This window comes from Carassius auratus, chromosome 36 (genome assembly GCF_003368295.1).
Source record: "Carassius auratus strain Wakin chromosome 36, ASM336829v1, whole genome shotgun sequence".
In the NCBI taxonomy this organism is placed as follows: domain Eukaryota; kingdom Metazoa; phylum Chordata; class Actinopteri; order Cypriniformes; family Cyprinidae; genus Carassius; species Carassius auratus.
The window spans coordinates 5,312,328-5,329,135 of NC_039278.1; the positions used below are offsets into that span (position 1 = coordinate 5,312,328).

At 36.7% G+C, this 16,808-nt stretch overlaps 2 protein-coding genes across 8 annotated transcripts in view; one reads left to right on the forward strand and one right to left on the reverse strand.

Annotated features, from left to right (window-relative positions):
• The window catches only part of LOC113055020 (guanine nucleotide exchange factor DBS-like), a 63,927-nt gene that overhangs the window by 15,413 nt on the left and 31,706 nt on the right, over positions 1–16,808 (reverse strand). For all 7 annotated transcript variants that reach the window (XM_026220945.1, XM_026220946.1, XM_026220948.1 and 4 more), the window contains exons 16-26: positions 9,648–9,714; positions 8,918–9,033; positions 7,627–7,696; positions 7,438–7,530; positions 5,667–5,759; positions 5,438–5,563; positions 5,082–5,303; positions 4,562–4,654; positions 4,163–4,241; positions 3,209–3,263; positions 1,499–1,596 (exon numbers count right to left, since the gene is read on the reverse strand). In XM_026220945.1, coding sequence (XP_026076730.1) covers positions 1,499–1,596; positions 3,209–3,263; positions 4,163–4,241; positions 4,562–4,654; positions 5,082–5,303; positions 5,438–5,563; positions 5,667–5,759; positions 7,438–7,530; positions 7,627–7,696; positions 8,918–9,033; positions 9,648–9,714 — 1,112 coding nt within the window. The remainder of the gene's footprint in view (positions 1–1,498; positions 1,597–3,208; positions 3,264–4,162; positions 4,242–4,561; positions 4,655–5,081; positions 5,304–5,437; positions 5,564–5,666; positions 5,760–7,437; positions 7,531–7,626; positions 7,697–8,917; positions 9,034–9,647; positions 9,715–16,808) is intronic.
• Positions 10,351–13,857, forward strand: LOC113055021 (lactosylceramide 1,3-N-acetyl-beta-D-glucosaminyltransferase A-like). Its single transcript, XM_026220951.1, has 2 exons — positions 10,351–10,496; positions 11,821–13,857. The coding sequence occupies exon 2, from the start codon at positions 12,091–12,093 to the stop codon at positions 13,240–13,242; it is 1,152 nt and encodes a 383-aa protein (XP_026076736.1). The 5' UTR covers positions 10,351–10,496; positions 11,821–12,090; the 3' UTR covers positions 13,243–13,857.

A 16,808-nucleotide genomic window follows, 5' to 3' on the forward strand; every position in this document is an offset into this window, starting at 1 on the left:
ACCAAACATTTATATGCGGCACACCACGGATAAGTGATAACTTTCCAGATATTAGATATGTCCAGATATGAGACCTTCTTGGAAACAAAACAGGATTCAGGATCTTGTTATACATGCATGTCACATCATGCCGTACAAAAACATACAGTAGAAGATGTATATTTGAGATATTTTAGAAAATATAAAAAGAGGTGAGAAAAGCACTAGATTGATGAGACATTAAATAGTTGCTTGGGTTAATAAGATTTCTTCTTTTTATCGTATTTTTTTTTTTTTATTAACACTTATTTTCAGCAAGGATGCATTAAATTGAACAAAGATAACAGTAAAGACTTTTATTATGCCTCAAAGTTTATTATTACAGATAAATGCTGTTCTTTTGAACTTTCTATTCTTCAAAAAATCTTTAAAAAATGTATCATGGTTTCAACAAAAAATTTAAGCAGCACAACTGTTCGCTTGACAATAATGAAATCATTGATAATAATAATAAATCGACGATTAATCGTGATTAATCACATCCTAAATAAAATATTTATTTTCATAATATATGTATGTGTACTGTGTATAATATATATATATATATATATATATATATATATATATATATATATATATATATATATATATATATATATATATATATATATATATATATATATATATATATATATATATATATATATACATACATGTGTATATTTCTGAAAAAAAAAATATTCATAATATAACCTAAATTATATGAATATAAATATAGACATAAATACATGTAAATATTTTCAAAATATATACAAAGGAAAACTTTCATTTTGGATTTTCATTTTTTCGCGAATAATCATTTGACTGCACTAAAAAAAGCATCAGGTAACCCCAATCTATGAGATAAGAGTTATTTAAGAGGCATCAAAGACTAAGGTGAGATATGTTTTTGAGTGTAAAACATCCCCAGCTCATGTCAGAGACTCGTAATCCTCTGCCTCCAGGCTGGGTCAGCACACAGAGGACTTCAATTCTCAGAGGAACTTAACACCTGTCACAATCCTTCACTCATTCAAAATCTGCAACCTGACAGGACCATAAGACCAAACTGAGTGATATTTCCTCCAAACCACCTCTCCAGACGCCAGCACATGATGAAGTACACAATAACAGTCCACAGACACAACAGAGGACTCGATACATTCAGCATTATAACTGAGCTCCATCTCAAAATACCTTGCCAAGAGGGATGAGGCTTTGAAGTGCTTTCCAGTAACCAATTACCCATTGGCAATTTTACAGCCATTAGGGCAGGCATTAGAGATAATGGCCTAATTAAGGAAAATGCACTAAATATTTCAAAAGTAAGTACAAGAGAAGACAAATAAATAGCCTTTCACTACAAATGACCGTAAATCCGGAGTGCTTGTTGACCGCTGCAGGCTCTGAGGGGCGAATACTTCTGATTGTTGGGTTAGAGCAACGGTAGGTTTTATACAAGATTTATAAGGGCTCTCACCTCGTTTATGACGCATATTTGGGCCTGTATCACTGCGCCTGTAGCCAGTTTCTGGACTGGAAGAGTCAGACTGCTGGAAAGCTGTTTTGCGCATATTTCTGTCAATAAAAGCAAAGTCAGCATGAACACAATGGTAAATAAATAGATGCAGATGGCACAAGAATATGCGTATGCATGCATACAGTGTCCTCTGAAGTATTTCAATTTCCAATCAAATGATTTCATCATATATATATAAATGAACACTTTTATTCAGCATGGATGCATTCAACTGATCAAGGGTTACAAGTTAAGATTCCCAAAAAATCATATTGCAAATAAATGCTTCTCTTGTGAACTTTGTATTAATCAATGAGTCCTGAAAGAAAAAAATTAAAGACGTATTCCACAAAAATATGAAGCACCAACTTTTTTCTACATTAATAAGAAGAATCGTTTCTTCCGAACCAAATCTGCATATTTAAATGATATCTGATATCTGTGACTCTGAAGACTAGAGAGATTCAGTTTTACCATCACAGGAATAAATTACATTTTAAAATACATTAAAATAGAATAAGACATTTTGTCTTCAAAAATCTTACAGACCCCAAACTGCAGTTGTTTGGCTTACAGAAACATTTGCATTTAAACACACAAGAATATTTAAATATTGATAAGGATTTGCTCGTATTATTCATATTCGAACGTCAGATAAAGTAAACATATCAGCCTAATTTCCATAAAACAATACTGTAGTTTCTATGAATATGAATAAAACTGATTATGGGCCCTATAATATACCTGGCGCAATGCGACGCAAGGTGCAGCTCAGGTGTGTTAGTGTGCTAGTTTCAGTCCAGCGCCACGTCGTTTAATTAGGAAATGCATTTGCGCCCATTTGTGTGTTCAGGCGCATTGCTGGCTCATTGCTATTTTAAGGAGCAGAAAATAGACTGGTATATTTATTTGCCTACAAGCCATAATGGATATTCATCGCATGTATCAGAATTAAGCTATCTATTTGCTTGCACACAAGCAGCTCCATTTCATCTCTGAGACACGTTCTGTCTTTGCCCTTGCCAAATTAGGCCGTGTAAATAGCAAATCCGACATGGCACGAGCGCAACTGGCTCTTAAAGGGGATGGAAGATAAGACTCTGATTGGTTCATTGCACGTTACGCCCAAAAAAACAACCATTACTCATTAAGAGAATAGGGACAACCCATTTAGACCATGCGCCCGGGTGCAACAACCTTTTGTCAATAAAATAGTAAAAGTGGATTTAGACACACCCTGAGTGAACCTACGCTGTGCGCTTTACACTTTGCATTTAGATCATTAAAATAGGGCCCATTGTGCTTAGTACTGTACAGTGTTAATCAGAAGTGTGAGTCACTCTATTATATCCACCATAAGTAAATGTACGTTTGCGTCTACAAACAAAAGGTCATTTGGTTTATTATAAGATGCAGACAGCAACTGAATAAAGATATACTTGGAATGAGGAGGAGGTAAAACAACAGTCCTAGAAAAAAAAAAAGATACTCATTAAAATTACTAAATTAAAACGTTGTGGCTGTCAAACATTAATGTGAAGAACTACACCCATGGTTACCCAACTAGGACACCTGCGCAAACTTAAGGGAAGTTAACTTTACAATACTTACAATAAACTCCACACTGGGGCCAGTTAGATAAAAGCAAAGTTAAAAATTGCTATAAAATACCTCATGGGAGCATGGTAGATGTTCTCTGTAATCTTCTGATGGATTTGACTGGCTTCTATACCACGAGAGAGAGAGAGAGAGAGAGAGAGAGAGAGAGAGAGAGAGAGAGAGAGAAGGGTCATACAGTGTTCATGCATTCAGTGTTTACATACTGTATTCACACAGCACACAAAATACCGCCAGGATTTATTTGGTTTTGAATCTTGATTTCAGTACCTTTACTAAAAAAATCAGATAACATCATGCCATCAGATAGACAATACAGCCAAATTATTCATAGGGGTTTCCAAGCACTGACGAGAACTGTGTAATATATATATATTATTTTTATGCAAAAAAAAAAAATTAAGAAGGTGAGGTTGTTTCAGGTTTCCTTTGGGTGTTTACAAATCATTTTGGCTTTACATGGCAAATCATTCCTGGTGGAATGAACTCCCCAACTCAATCCGAGCAGTCCTTAGCCATCTTCAAGAATCGGCTTAAAACCCATCTCTTCCATCTTTATTTGACCCTCTAACTTTAACACTCACTATTCTAATTCAATTCTTAAAAAAAAAAAAAAATCTAACTACCTTTCTAATCTTTTTGTATTCTATTTTCTTATTATGCAATTGTGTGTAAAGACCTCTAACACTAGCTTGCTCTATTTTATTTTATTTTTTATTCTGTTTTCTTTTTATTAATTATATTATTTAAAATCCCATGCTATGTGTAGTGTGTTAAGCTAACTGAGACATGTTATAGCACATATATCATGCTCTTTTTGTTGTTTTTGATTGCTTCCACTGTTCTCATTTGTAAGTTGCTTTGGATAAAAACGTCTGCTAAATGAATAAATGTAAATGTAAATGTAAATCATGTCTTCTAAAGGGTAGTATATAAGAAGTTTTTTTTTTTTTTTTTTTTTTTTTATGAGATTGAGATCGCATGAAGGGCGGGTTTGCCCAGAAATACCTCGGCAGGCTTCCAGCTGGCTTGTTAAAACTTTGCGGATCTCTGACACCCACATGTTCTTCACTTCCATCAGAGGGGCCTGACAGAGAAGTGAGGATATGTTATAATATGGTAACATACCTGCTCTGGGGCACTTTTGCCCAGTTCCCTCTCATGGGTCATATAAGGAACAACATGGTACTTCCCCAGAACAATATAGATTAGATAAAATGATAAAGACTGGCAGGGCACCTATAAAATTAACAGGAAGTGCATTGCACAGTACAATAACAGACGCACATTTGGTCAAAATAAATATTTTTGCATGGTCACAAACTGTTTACACCCCACTTTGTAGACTCAAAATTATTTATTATGTTAATAAAACACAATTTCATGTCTTGTGACTTCGTGCTGTACCTGAACGATGTAAACCTCCTCCCTGCCATTGTACCAGATTTCAAACTTCTTGATGTCTCCTTTGACATTTTCAGTGATTCCCACCGAGCTCATCTGGGGTGGGGGAAACATGCCACTGGTCAGTAATATGATCCAAAATGTGTATTTAGCTTCTTCCACACACAATTTGCTATTAATCATTTTGATACACTTAAAATGATTACTTAGATGGAAATGATAGCTCTATTGAGAAGTCATGACTGTATATGCACACACACATGAACACATCTCTCTGTGTGTGTGTGTGTTGGGTCACCACTCAGTGTAAAACCAGTTGAGAAACACTTCTAGACGGGTCTTGAGGGATTTCTTTTTAATCCCAGTATGTTGCCACAATAAACAGAAAAAGAGAACTTAAAGCAAATAGGAAGTTGCTACACTGTTCAACATTCAGTTCGCCTTCAGTGTAGATATAAAGCTCATTCAGTACAGTCAGACGTCAACCGTTTCATTTGACAGTAAGTGACGGTGTCCTTCCCACCTTTAATGAGTGCTTGAAACTGTAGGAAGGGGATTTCTCGTGACCATCAGAGGTTTCCTCTCGTTTCTTGCAGAACAAAAGCATTTTGTGGTAAAGAAAGAGATGTCTCTGCATGGGTTTGAAGCGTGCCAAGTCCTTGACTTTACTGTGACCTTTCTTATGGTCTGTCCAAACATTAAACGACCCCTGCATGAGCAGTTTTCCCAGATCATTCAGATTGCCCTGAAATCACACATACAGTAAGACTTAAATTAGTACACACACAAAAGCAGGTTCAAAACACATCGACCTTCACATACCGTATCTGTTCAACAGACAAATTACTGTGTTAAATATATTGTAATATATTCATAAACCTCAAAACCAGTAATGGCGATCTGATGCATGGAGTCATTGACTGATTTGATGATGTCCAGCATTGTGGCCAGAGCTTCCTCCAGCTCCGCGGTGCCTTCTGAGTTCTTACTGCACTTCAGCATCTCCTGAAAAATGAGTAGGAAAATGTGCATTGAAAACTGTCTTATTTTACATGTAAAATGTGTGAAAGTTCAGGAGAAGTATATCAGCGTAATTTAAGACCAGTACCTTTAACATCAGTTGGTACTTAGTGATTCTCTGCACAGGCTTGAGGAGATATGCATCTAATGAAAGCTTGTGGTCCAACCTTTTCTGACACTCCTACATAAAGAAAATCATTAGAGAAGTAAAGTTTTCACATACAGGGCCCTGAAGTATAATATTTATACACGTATAATAAGTATAATATCTGATATTTAGTTCAAATGAGTGCTGTCTTTTATCAGTTCTGTGAATGACTCATTCTTTATAAAGAACAATGTTATTTGAGTAGCCTACAGTCTCAGGCACATTAGTATTTTCACCCAAAAAAGGCGGTTAGACCAGTTAATTATATCTTTTGCTGTAGTGTGTCAGTAGGAAATATAATTTTACATTTCCAAACATTCAGTTTGCCATTCATTTTAATAATATTCTAGTGAGATTGTTGAATGTACAAGCAGTCTTGACAACAGACTGCCTAAGACTTTTGCACAGTAGTGTATGAATAAAGTACGTATGATTAAATTAAGTATATTTAAATAAGTATAATTAAAGTATACTCATATGTGTTAAGGGCTAGATTTTCGCTGGAGGAAACGGCTGTGGTGTGTGATGAGTGGTGAACAGCGGAAACTTGAGAGTAGATGAGAAACCGATTGCGCCCTTGTGACCTTTTGTAAACTCTATTTATGTCAAAGAATTGCACAGATACAGACATACTAACAATCTATCGGTAAACACACACCTCGTGTCCTCAGCAAGCAGTTTCGGCCCAGATCCGGCCCACATCTGGCCCACTTGGATTTCACGTGAGCCAGATGTGGGCCGGTTCTGGGCCAAAACTGCTTGCTGTCTTGGGCTGTTTGTGTTTGAGTCCACTCGTGCTGCTCTGCGCGGTCTGTGGATTAAAGAGCGTGCTGGAAGACGGAGAGAAGACAGATCTTCTACCGTTTTCATCTGACATTTAAGCGGACTGAGGCGATCGCGAATTTGTGTACAGTTTATGAAGCCCTGCTAAAAAAGCCGAGCGACGCCCATGCTTCGTGTGTACATTTCGGAGAACCAAGACAAATATTTCAATCAATCGCTCGGGCTTTTAAGAGGCACCGAAATGAGGCACCGAAATCTGCGTGCTGATTCGTTTCGGTGCGTACCGGTTCCATAGGTTTTCGGTACCAAACCCTAGTTATCACATTTATCAGAATTAGTCTATTTGCTTGCAGACGAACAGCTCCATTTCATCTCGGAGACACGTTCTGTCTTTGCGCTTGCCAAATTCTGCCGTGTATATAGCAAATCTGTCATGGCACGAGCGCAACTGGCTCTTAAAGGGGATGGACGATGAGACTCTGAGATTTATGTTTAATAAGAACTTCTGTCAAAAGGGACAAAAATTATATTGTTTAAAAGACAATCTGATTTCTTGAACTTTTCTGTTCATCAAAAAACCCTAAAAAAGCATCTCTGTTTTCCACATATATATATAACTGTTTGGACAATAACAATATCTGTTTCTTGATCAGCGTATTAAAAATGATTTCCAAAGCATCAAGTGACACTCAAGCCTGTAGTAATGCCTCCTGAAAATTCAGCTTTGCCATCACAGGAATAAATGAAATTTTTTTATTTAATAAAACAGAATAGATTATAATAATATTTCACAATATTGGGGTTTTTAATGCATTTTTGATCTCTTAAATACAGCCTTGGGGAACATAAGTGAAGTCTTTCCTTTTTCGTCCTGGCCCCAAACATATGAATAGTGTATTGTGTATTGATTTACGTACATACGCCTCACCTGAAAGAACAAACTGTCTCCACACTGCCGCCACAAAGCTTCAGATCGTGGCTTATTCTGACAATATTTCTCATAAATCTGCAACTCTTCCTTCTGTAAGACAGCAGATGGAGACAAGCATTAGGATCCCATTTCACATTCTGTAGTTGTACTGTATTTCACAGACCACATCTCCCTGATGTCACTCACCCGCTTCAAAAAACATGTTCCTACTAACTCCGGCTTTTCTGCTAAATTTTCCAGCTCTTTGAGAAATGTCCTGGCAAAACATAATGGAACAATTGAGTACGGAAAAAAATAAATAACTGGAGGGTATGAGAGGACAAAGGCAGGCAAACGGCACAAAGAAAAGGAAAGGAGGCAGACGGCTTGAAAAACTGTTTCATATTTTTCTAAAGTATTTTATTTCTTCAGAAAAAAAAACAGAAAGAGAGAGAGAAAGAGAGAGAGAGAGATTGCTCTTTTCCAGGGCATGTAAAGCTTCAAAAAGAACAAAGAAGCACCTTAAAAGTAGTATAATATATAATATGATATAATATTTTAAGTCTAATGATTGGTCACCGGTCACTTTTGATTATATTAATATTCTTCTGAACTTCTTTTATTTTGCACACAAATAAAAACAAAAAATCAGGCAAGAAAAGACGGGAGTTTGAATAAATGATTCCAGAATTTTCATTTTCGGGTCAACTCTCCCACCGCGCTCCTTTCACTGAATCCTTGGATGACTTCTAAGACAAGCCTGTTTATATTTCATCTCTATCAAACAAATCAGTAATGAATGAATGTCAAATGTCGACGAACACAATAGCCTTTGAGGACTCACACTCTCGTTACTGACATGATGACATGTAAAAGCACATAAACAAAGCTATAGCTGGGAATGATGGACAATGCTTAGCGGTTGTTTATCTCTACCTGACTGATATAATAGAAATAGTTGCCGGGGAAATGCATTTGGGGAGACATAAACCTGCTCGAGGGATTGTTATTGACATAATCCTGGACTTTGCTGTCACCCGATGCCTAATAGGAGACAATGAACTCTACAAAAATAATCGGTAGCATGAGGCCAGCCGAACAATGGGCCAGCGAACACCTATAGATCATTAGTGACACTATACACAATTCAATAGTACAACCCACAAAACCCATACAAAAAAAATAAAACAAATTATTGTGGTTAAGATGACTTCTGTGAAATGTGGGTGTGAAGTTCCCTCTATATGGAAGCATCAGAAAAGAACTAGCTGAACCAGTTGTGCGTGAGCCTTGTCAGGAATGTGAGAGGATGTTGGGGGAAGGTCTAGCTCATACCGGAAAAAGGACCATTATCCCGTCTTTAATCTCTAGTTGGGGTCTGCTAGCATGGTGCAAACTGGTAAGCGGTCTACCATACTGAACCAGATGACTGAAATGATAAGTTCTGGCGAGCTGGAAAGCACATATCATGTCCTTAAGTTGTAGAATATTTCCTTACTTCTGGTGAAATGTGTAGATTTCAGGCAGGTTTCCGAAAAGTACCTCCTTCCTGTTTTCTAAAGATGGCGGGATCAAGTAGAACATCTCGGGGTCATCCAGTGCGCTGGCATATCCCTGCACAAAAATAAACATGACACCAAAACCACAGTCAAATGTTTCAACAATGCACCAGATTACTATGATATGCATTTACATCACTTGAAAAATTGTTTTTATTTATTTAATTATTTTGTGATTTACCAGGCTTTTAACATTTGTGAAACATTACTACATAGCTGATTTTAATTTTTAAATATTTGAATATATATCCCGTGATCCAAAGCTACATTTTCAGCAGCCATTATTCCAATTTTTTGTGTCAACTGATTCTTTAGAAATCATTGTAATATGCTGATTTGCCGTTCAAGAATCATTTCTTATAATGGTCAATGCTGAAAACAGTTGTGCTGCTTAATTGTATTATTATTTTTATTATTATTTGATTAATAAAAGTGGGGAGGGGTCAAAAGAACAGCATTTATTTGAAGTACAAGTCTTTTGTAACATCTCTTCTGTCAATGATCAATTCACTGCAATATTGATAATCATTTCTCTCTCTCTCTCTCTCAAAAAACAAAAAACAAAACTTACACAATTTTGAATGCTACATGCATTTACAACATATGCCAGGCAACCGACAATGGTTTGCAACATTTCCTGTTTCCTGTGTTAAATTCAGATACACATACCTCTATAATACTCTGCAGCTCTTCAACATACAGCCTCTCTGTCTCAATCAATTCATTCATTATGTGGCTGTTGAGAAAGGCAAAAATATTCAGTATTTTGTCAAACAAATGTCAGAACACTAGTGTGATGAGAGACACAGTTTATGACGAAAGCTTGAACATGACTCTCATAAACCAATCCACCTACATAGTGGAAAGTAAGGTTTGTATAACACTTTTTTTATATCCGAAAATAAACTGAAACCTACTAATGATGGCTGTTACACTTTAACATTTTTTGCAAATCTGAAGCACTGATGCGTCATCTAGCACTAACGTAAAATATGCAGTTCAGTTTTGACAGTTTCTGTGTCAAGGGTCATTGCTAACATTGAAACTATTTTGTTGCAATTGATGAACTAAAACAAATTTGTCATGTCTTCAGCTTTTTGTTCTTCCCGTAACATGCAACCACTATGACACCTCAAATGACCCTTCAGAAATCTGATTTTATTTTATCTTATTTTGTCTTAACCAGTTCTTCGCTTACACAGACCGAGGCCAATGAATTACATTTATTGCATAGAGGTGAAGCCTGCTTATTTGAATCAGATGACCCAAATTCTGTGTTTCAGTCAGAGAAGTCCCTCTTTTCACAGATTGTTCATATGATGAATTTGGCCAGTGTTAAAAAAGAGGAATGTACTTCCCCCCTCCCACCCATCAAGAACACTCCCGTTCAAATACAAGCTCATTTAGCAGCTACACACTACTTCTTTCTGTACAGCTGCAACAATACGAGTGCAGTCCAGGGTCCAAAAACTATTTTTTATACGTTTACTACATCATGGATGCGCCACAGTCTCAATGGTAAGTCGTATGTTTTACTTAGTTTTTGACTAAACTGAGTTTCTGCCAGGAGATCTTTCTGAAACCTGCCAAAAGATATAACTATTGGAATCCAAGTACAAAATGTCTTTCCAATGGAATTTCAAGCTTTACAGAACTCATGCTAAATTGATCTTGTATCTGTGGAGTCTGTGTATTAAATGCACCGAGCCCTTTTTCGGGAGAAATCATTCTGTTCTTTGAAGCATGATGTACATATCATATGATTGTCTGCGCTATTAAAATATGCAATTTTGCTCGGGGTGTTTTTCATAGGAGTCGCTTGGGGTGTGTTTATTGACATTTAAAATTCAAGTAAACTTTGAATACAGCTGAGAAATACTTTCTGATAAAATGTCAGAAGAGAAATTGTGATCACAGAGATTTAAAAAAAAGGTAATAAACTCACATATAATTGACAAGATAATGAAAATAAGGAAATGGTTTCATTTGTACAGCAAATGCAAAAATGTATTAATTCATTAAATCAATATATTTTTTTTTTATTTTTTTTTTTATGTAGAACTTTTCCTGTTATCCTTCATTGCTCAACAAAGAAGTGTAATGTGTTTCATTCTTAGGCAAGTTTTGGTCAAAATGACTAAAATGGGAAGAACGGTGAAACTAATAATTGCACAGAACAGCTGGTGTGAATACGTGATCCAGTTTGTCAGATGATACCTCGTGGATCGTCGCAGTTTAGGGTGTGGGATATTATGACGCGCACTGCTGTTGTGTCGTGCCTTTTGAGCAGATTTGCTGCTGTAATGGTCTTTTTGTGGTCGTGAATGTTTTGGACAGCACTCAGCAGATCCGCATGTTCGGTGGATTAAAGCCTTCTTTTATTCCACGTGGCGCTGAGTCGACGATTGCTTTTATTCACAAGACCGATTCACAGAGTCCCTCTATATGGTCATGGGTTTGAATGAGCTCTTGCAACTAATGGTGTAAATAGGCAAGCATTTGTTAAAAAAAGCAAGTATCTTTCATGTGACTTTTTTTTTATAAAGAAATAAAAATACTATATAGTATTTAGGGTTTAAAAAAAATATATATATATATTTATATATATATATATATATATATATATATATATATATATATATATATATATATATATATATATATATATATATATATATATATATATATATATATATATATAATATGCTCATGTTCAGTTCTACATCATTTATAATCAACAAAGAGCCATTTCAGTAAATTAACTTTTTTGGCGATTTATGAAGTTGTTTCTTAAATTAGAATTTCTGCACCCTTTGAAATAATATTTCTTCATTCTTTACAGACCACAAATACATTAATGCCATACAGTGGATCGTCTTCACTCTGAAAGCACTTAAGGACTAACGGTTTAGTGTAAAAAATATATATAAAAAATGGACAAAAAAGGGCGGGTGTTTTGGGTTAACCCTTCTGGTAGGCCAACCCTTCTGCAGTGAGCAACAATGGAACTCAGGCAAACCCAGTCCTGGAAAAACATTGAGAGCAGTACATCTGGATTGCATTACTGGACTTGACAAGAAAGAGGGGGTGAGAGAGTGCACAGCCTAGCAGAATGTTCATAAAGTTCAGAAGAGTCAAAAAATTGAAATTTCTACAGCTTGTCTTGATGTGCTGTGTCATGTCAGTCCTCATGGTTTACTGGGAACATGTGGACGACCACGTTGTGAGCCATGTGAAGTCATACTCCTACCGCTACCTAGTCAACAGCTATGATTTCATCAACAAAAGCCTCAGCATCAGCCCACAGCAAGCTGCCAGGTTTGGGAGCTACCCATATTTGCTAAACAACGAGGACATTTGTAAAGACAACGACGTGCTGCTTCTTCTCTTTGTGAAGACCTCCCCGGGGAACTTCAGAAGACGACAGGACATACGCTCCACTTGGGGCAACGAGTCCTACATAAGTCACAAGCTAGGTGTTGTCATAAAAGTAGTGTTTGCAATGGGTGTTTACTCTGACGTGAACTCTGATAGCTTGAGGCGGAAAGAATTGCACAAAGAATTGCACAAGGAGCACATGAACCATGGTGACCTGGTTCAGCAGAACTTCCATGACACATTCCATAACCTCACTGTAAAACTGCTGCTTCAATTCCGCTGGACGCATGACAACTGCGCCCATGCCCACTTCCTCATGTCTGCTGACGATGATGTCTTCATCCATATGCCTAATCTAGTGCGCTACCTTCAGGACCTCAGAAGCCAGAACGTGCGTAACCTTTGGGTCGGCCATGTGCACAGGGGGGCGCCTCCAGTTCGGCGTAGGGACAGTAAGTACTACATGCCTTTCGATATGTACCAGTGGTCGTCCTACCCAGATTACACCGCCGGGGCGGGGTACGTTGTCTCTGGCGACGTGGCAGCCAAAATCTATCAGGCCACGCTATCTCTGAATGCCTCTATTTATATCGATGACGTCTTCATGGGGATCTGTGCCATTGTAGCGGGCGTCTCACCTCAGGGACATGTTTATTTCTCGGGTGAGGGGAAAACACTCTATCACCCGTGCATCTACGAAAAAATGATCACCTCTCATGGACACGAGGAAGATATCAGGAATCTGTGGAAAGTTGCAACCGCCCCACAGGTAGAAGCTATTTCTTCTGGACTGTTTGGGAAACTCTATTGTACAGCTGTGAAAATGAAACTGCTCTGTAAGCCGTACTTTACAAACACGTATCCGTGTATGGCAGCTTTTATATGATGCACTGTGAGCTTTCTAAAGTCCAAGCAGTATTTCAGATTTTTTTTTTTTGTTTACTTTTGCTATAAATGTTACATATTTTGTAATTTCCCAATAAAGTTAAAAGGTATGTGCCCTAAGAATGTGTTTTGCACTCATGCTCTTTTATTTATTTATTTTATTTTTAATGTACAGTGTTGGACGAGAGAGTGCATATTATCTACACCACATGAGTTTCACAAAACTTCTCAAGGTCACATTTCACATATTTCATTTACCCCAATAACAGCCTTTTTCTCAATCTTTTTATTTCTTTTTTTTTATTATTATTATATATTTTACAGTTACTGGAGCAAAATGGGCTTGGACATGTTTTGTGAGACTGAACTGTGCCCGGTTTCTCTTCTGGCATAGTTTTCGTTACTGTATAAAACTGTATTCAGACGAAGAAGGAAGTCTTTTCACTGTAGAATGCTATTAGAGAGTGTGGACTTTATTTCATGTTGCAAATGTTATAAGCTTCTGCTTAAAGTTCTCAAACCTTTGAGCGGACTTGTAATAAAATGGTGCTACTTGTAAAGGAGGATTTTAACAAGTTACATTTTGCTACAATAAACCAAAGCCTGATAAAATGCATTGCATTGTGACATTATTATCATGACTAACCCTCAAATCTCATCACCGTAAATGAAACAATCTTATTCTTGGTACTGTAATGTGAAATTACCGTATTACCGAAGATAATATAAATCACCATTGAAATATCATTAGAATAAGAAGAATGAGTTGCGAAAACTGCCAGAATTGTACATTGCGTGTTTTTATTTCCCCACTATAATTCTGGGTTCAAATCAATTGAAGTGTTCACGCAATTATTTTTAATGCAGCTTGACTCTCTTTGACTCCTTTACCAAAGTATGTTTTATCTGTGGTTGCTAAAATCTAAAAAAGTAGAGATTGTAGTTGGGTTCTGGGTGGGACATGAATAAAAGTAAATTGCTGTTTAAAGCAACATCTATGCCAAAATAAGTGAACTCTGAAGTAATCTCTTTTCCTAGTTCAATATATTTGCATGCACACATGCTATTTGTCTACAGGAACTAATTTGAAAAAAAAAATAATAATAACTGGAAAGTAAAAAAACAATAATCCATATAAATAGATGCAATGTACTGTAAAAATATGAACCACTGCTGGTTTCATCTGGCCAGAGGAGAATTGGCCCTTGAGAATTGAGCTTGGTTTCACCCAAGGTTTCTTCTCTATTCTGTCACCGATGGAGTTTTGGTTTCTTGCCGCTGTCGCCTCTGGCTTGCTTAGTTGGGGACACTTCATTTACAGCGATATTGTTGACTTGTTAGCAAATGATTGCACAGATACTAATTAAACTGAATTCAATGATGAACTGCCTTTAACTGTCCTTTTGCATTATTGACACACTGTTTTCCTTATTTATGTTGTTCAGTTTCTTTGACGCAATCTGTTTTGTTTACAGTGCTATATAAATAAAGGTGACTTGACTTGATTTTTTTTATTATTTTTTTATAAAAATTAAATTAAATAAATTTATGCATTTAGCAGACTTTTATCCAAAGCGACTTACAGTGCATTCAGGCTATCGATTTTTACCTATCATGTGTTCCCGGGGAATCGAACCCCTAGACTTGCGCTTGATCAGCCGTTGCAGAGTATTTTATACTTAAAACTGTAGTTTCTCAAAGGCTGTGATAAAAACACTACCGTGTTTGCTACGTCACAGTTCAATTGTCAAGGGATAGATTCTTGTCACTAGCATGCAAAAACCAGAAATAAATTAGAGCAAAAAAAACATGAAGCTGTGGTTTAATGTGAATTTAGAATGGCTAATTTGTATTATTACCTGAAGTAACAGTGTAAAAGTAGCCCTGAGTCAGACCTATCTCTCTCGCATCGACGTCTACACTGAATTAACTCACAAAAGGGCTGTATTTGAGTCTTCAAGGAATTTTAGGACACAACATCGTGAAATAAGTAACTTTAACGAATTTTACAGTATTCACTGTGTCCGCTACTAAAAACATAGTTTTATCAGTAATTATCCGTGTATGCCACTGTTTCGCATTTACTTCAGTCCAGTGGATCAAGAGGCCCTCGCTGGTGTGACTGAGTGGACGCAAGGCTAATTTGCATATTCATATATCCGCGTGTAGCAAGTGTGGCAATGGTGAAGTGTTACATTTAAGCTATTTTAAGGCATGCAAAAATTATCATATTGTCAAAATTTTAATGATCAAAGATGAGTTTAAAGGATTAAAATATTTTGTTGTTGTTGTTGTTGTTGTTGTTTTATCCAATAAGCTTTCATTCCACCATAATGTTCCTTAGAAAGAGTTCTTTAAAAACAGTACTGTGACCAAAGGCTGAGAGACCAAATCATGAATGGGTTAAAGGAAGATTGAGACCTTCACATTTACATTAGTCGGTCTTTCTTGTTATAAGACAGGAAGTAAAGTAGCAAGTGGCATGTTTTCCTGTTCCTGTTTTTCAAACAGAGAGTACAGATATCAGCCAAATGTGTAAAAAGGAGAATGTGGGTATATTCTCTCACGCTAAAAACACAGTACTACATTCATCTTTTCAGTTTGGAAGCTGTACAATCACACCAAACTTGAAATAAAAGTCTATTAAAACATCAAAAATGCAAGAGATTCAACTGAATCACATGTTTGCATCCAGGCAGAATGTTTTCAGGAAGACTCAGGTTTATACAGAGAGTTACAGTTAGACAGTCATTATTAGTGATGTGACATACACCCAAGTATGGTGACCCATACTCAGAATTTGTGCTCTGCATTTACCCGTCCAAAGTGCACACACAAAACAGTGAACACACAACAACAGTGAACACACACCCGGAGCAGTGAGCAGCCATTCATGTTGCGGCAGGAATAAGTTGGGGGTTTGGTGCCTTGCTCAAGGGCACCTCAGTCATGGTATTGCCAGCCCAGACTTGAACCCACAACCTTAGGATTAGGAGTCCAACTCTCTAACCACTAGGCCTTGAATTCCCCAATGAGTGGGGAAGTCATTATGCACACTAAAAAGTATGCTACCACAGATACTAGCATAGAAACCAATAATTTGCCCGCCCACCAGCGACCAACAAACAAGTGGTCAAATCTACAATAACCAAAATGTGTTCTATATATAGTAACGGAAACATTTGTGGTAGCACAACATATAAGAGAAAACAGGTCATACAGAAAAACAATACTTGAAAAAAAAACAGGTTAGGAGACCCATCAGCAAAATTTTTGTTGACCTGTTTGATGTGAACAATGCTGTGTCCCTAGACATTACCCAGCTATGCGATGTATGTTCTGAGTTAGACATAATATGTTGAAACTGGTTAATCCTGTATAAATCGCATCAAGAGTGTGATTAAATGTGAATCATCTCAAACCATTAGAGTCTGAGTCACTGTTTTGATGGTGTCATAGTTTCTTGTGAAATATTTTGCCCAATTAACAGAATAGGCCATTGTCACAAAGATGAGTGTTGTTGAAAGTCATGTGCTTTTATGTCAGTGTGATGTCAAAGGATTTCAA

Bases quoted from the DNA above. Each gene is read 5' to 3' on its own strand.
- LOC113055021 (XM_026220951.1), top strand. From the start codon at position 12,091: ATGTTCATAAAGTTCAGAAGAGTCAAAAAATTGAAATTTCTACAGCTT.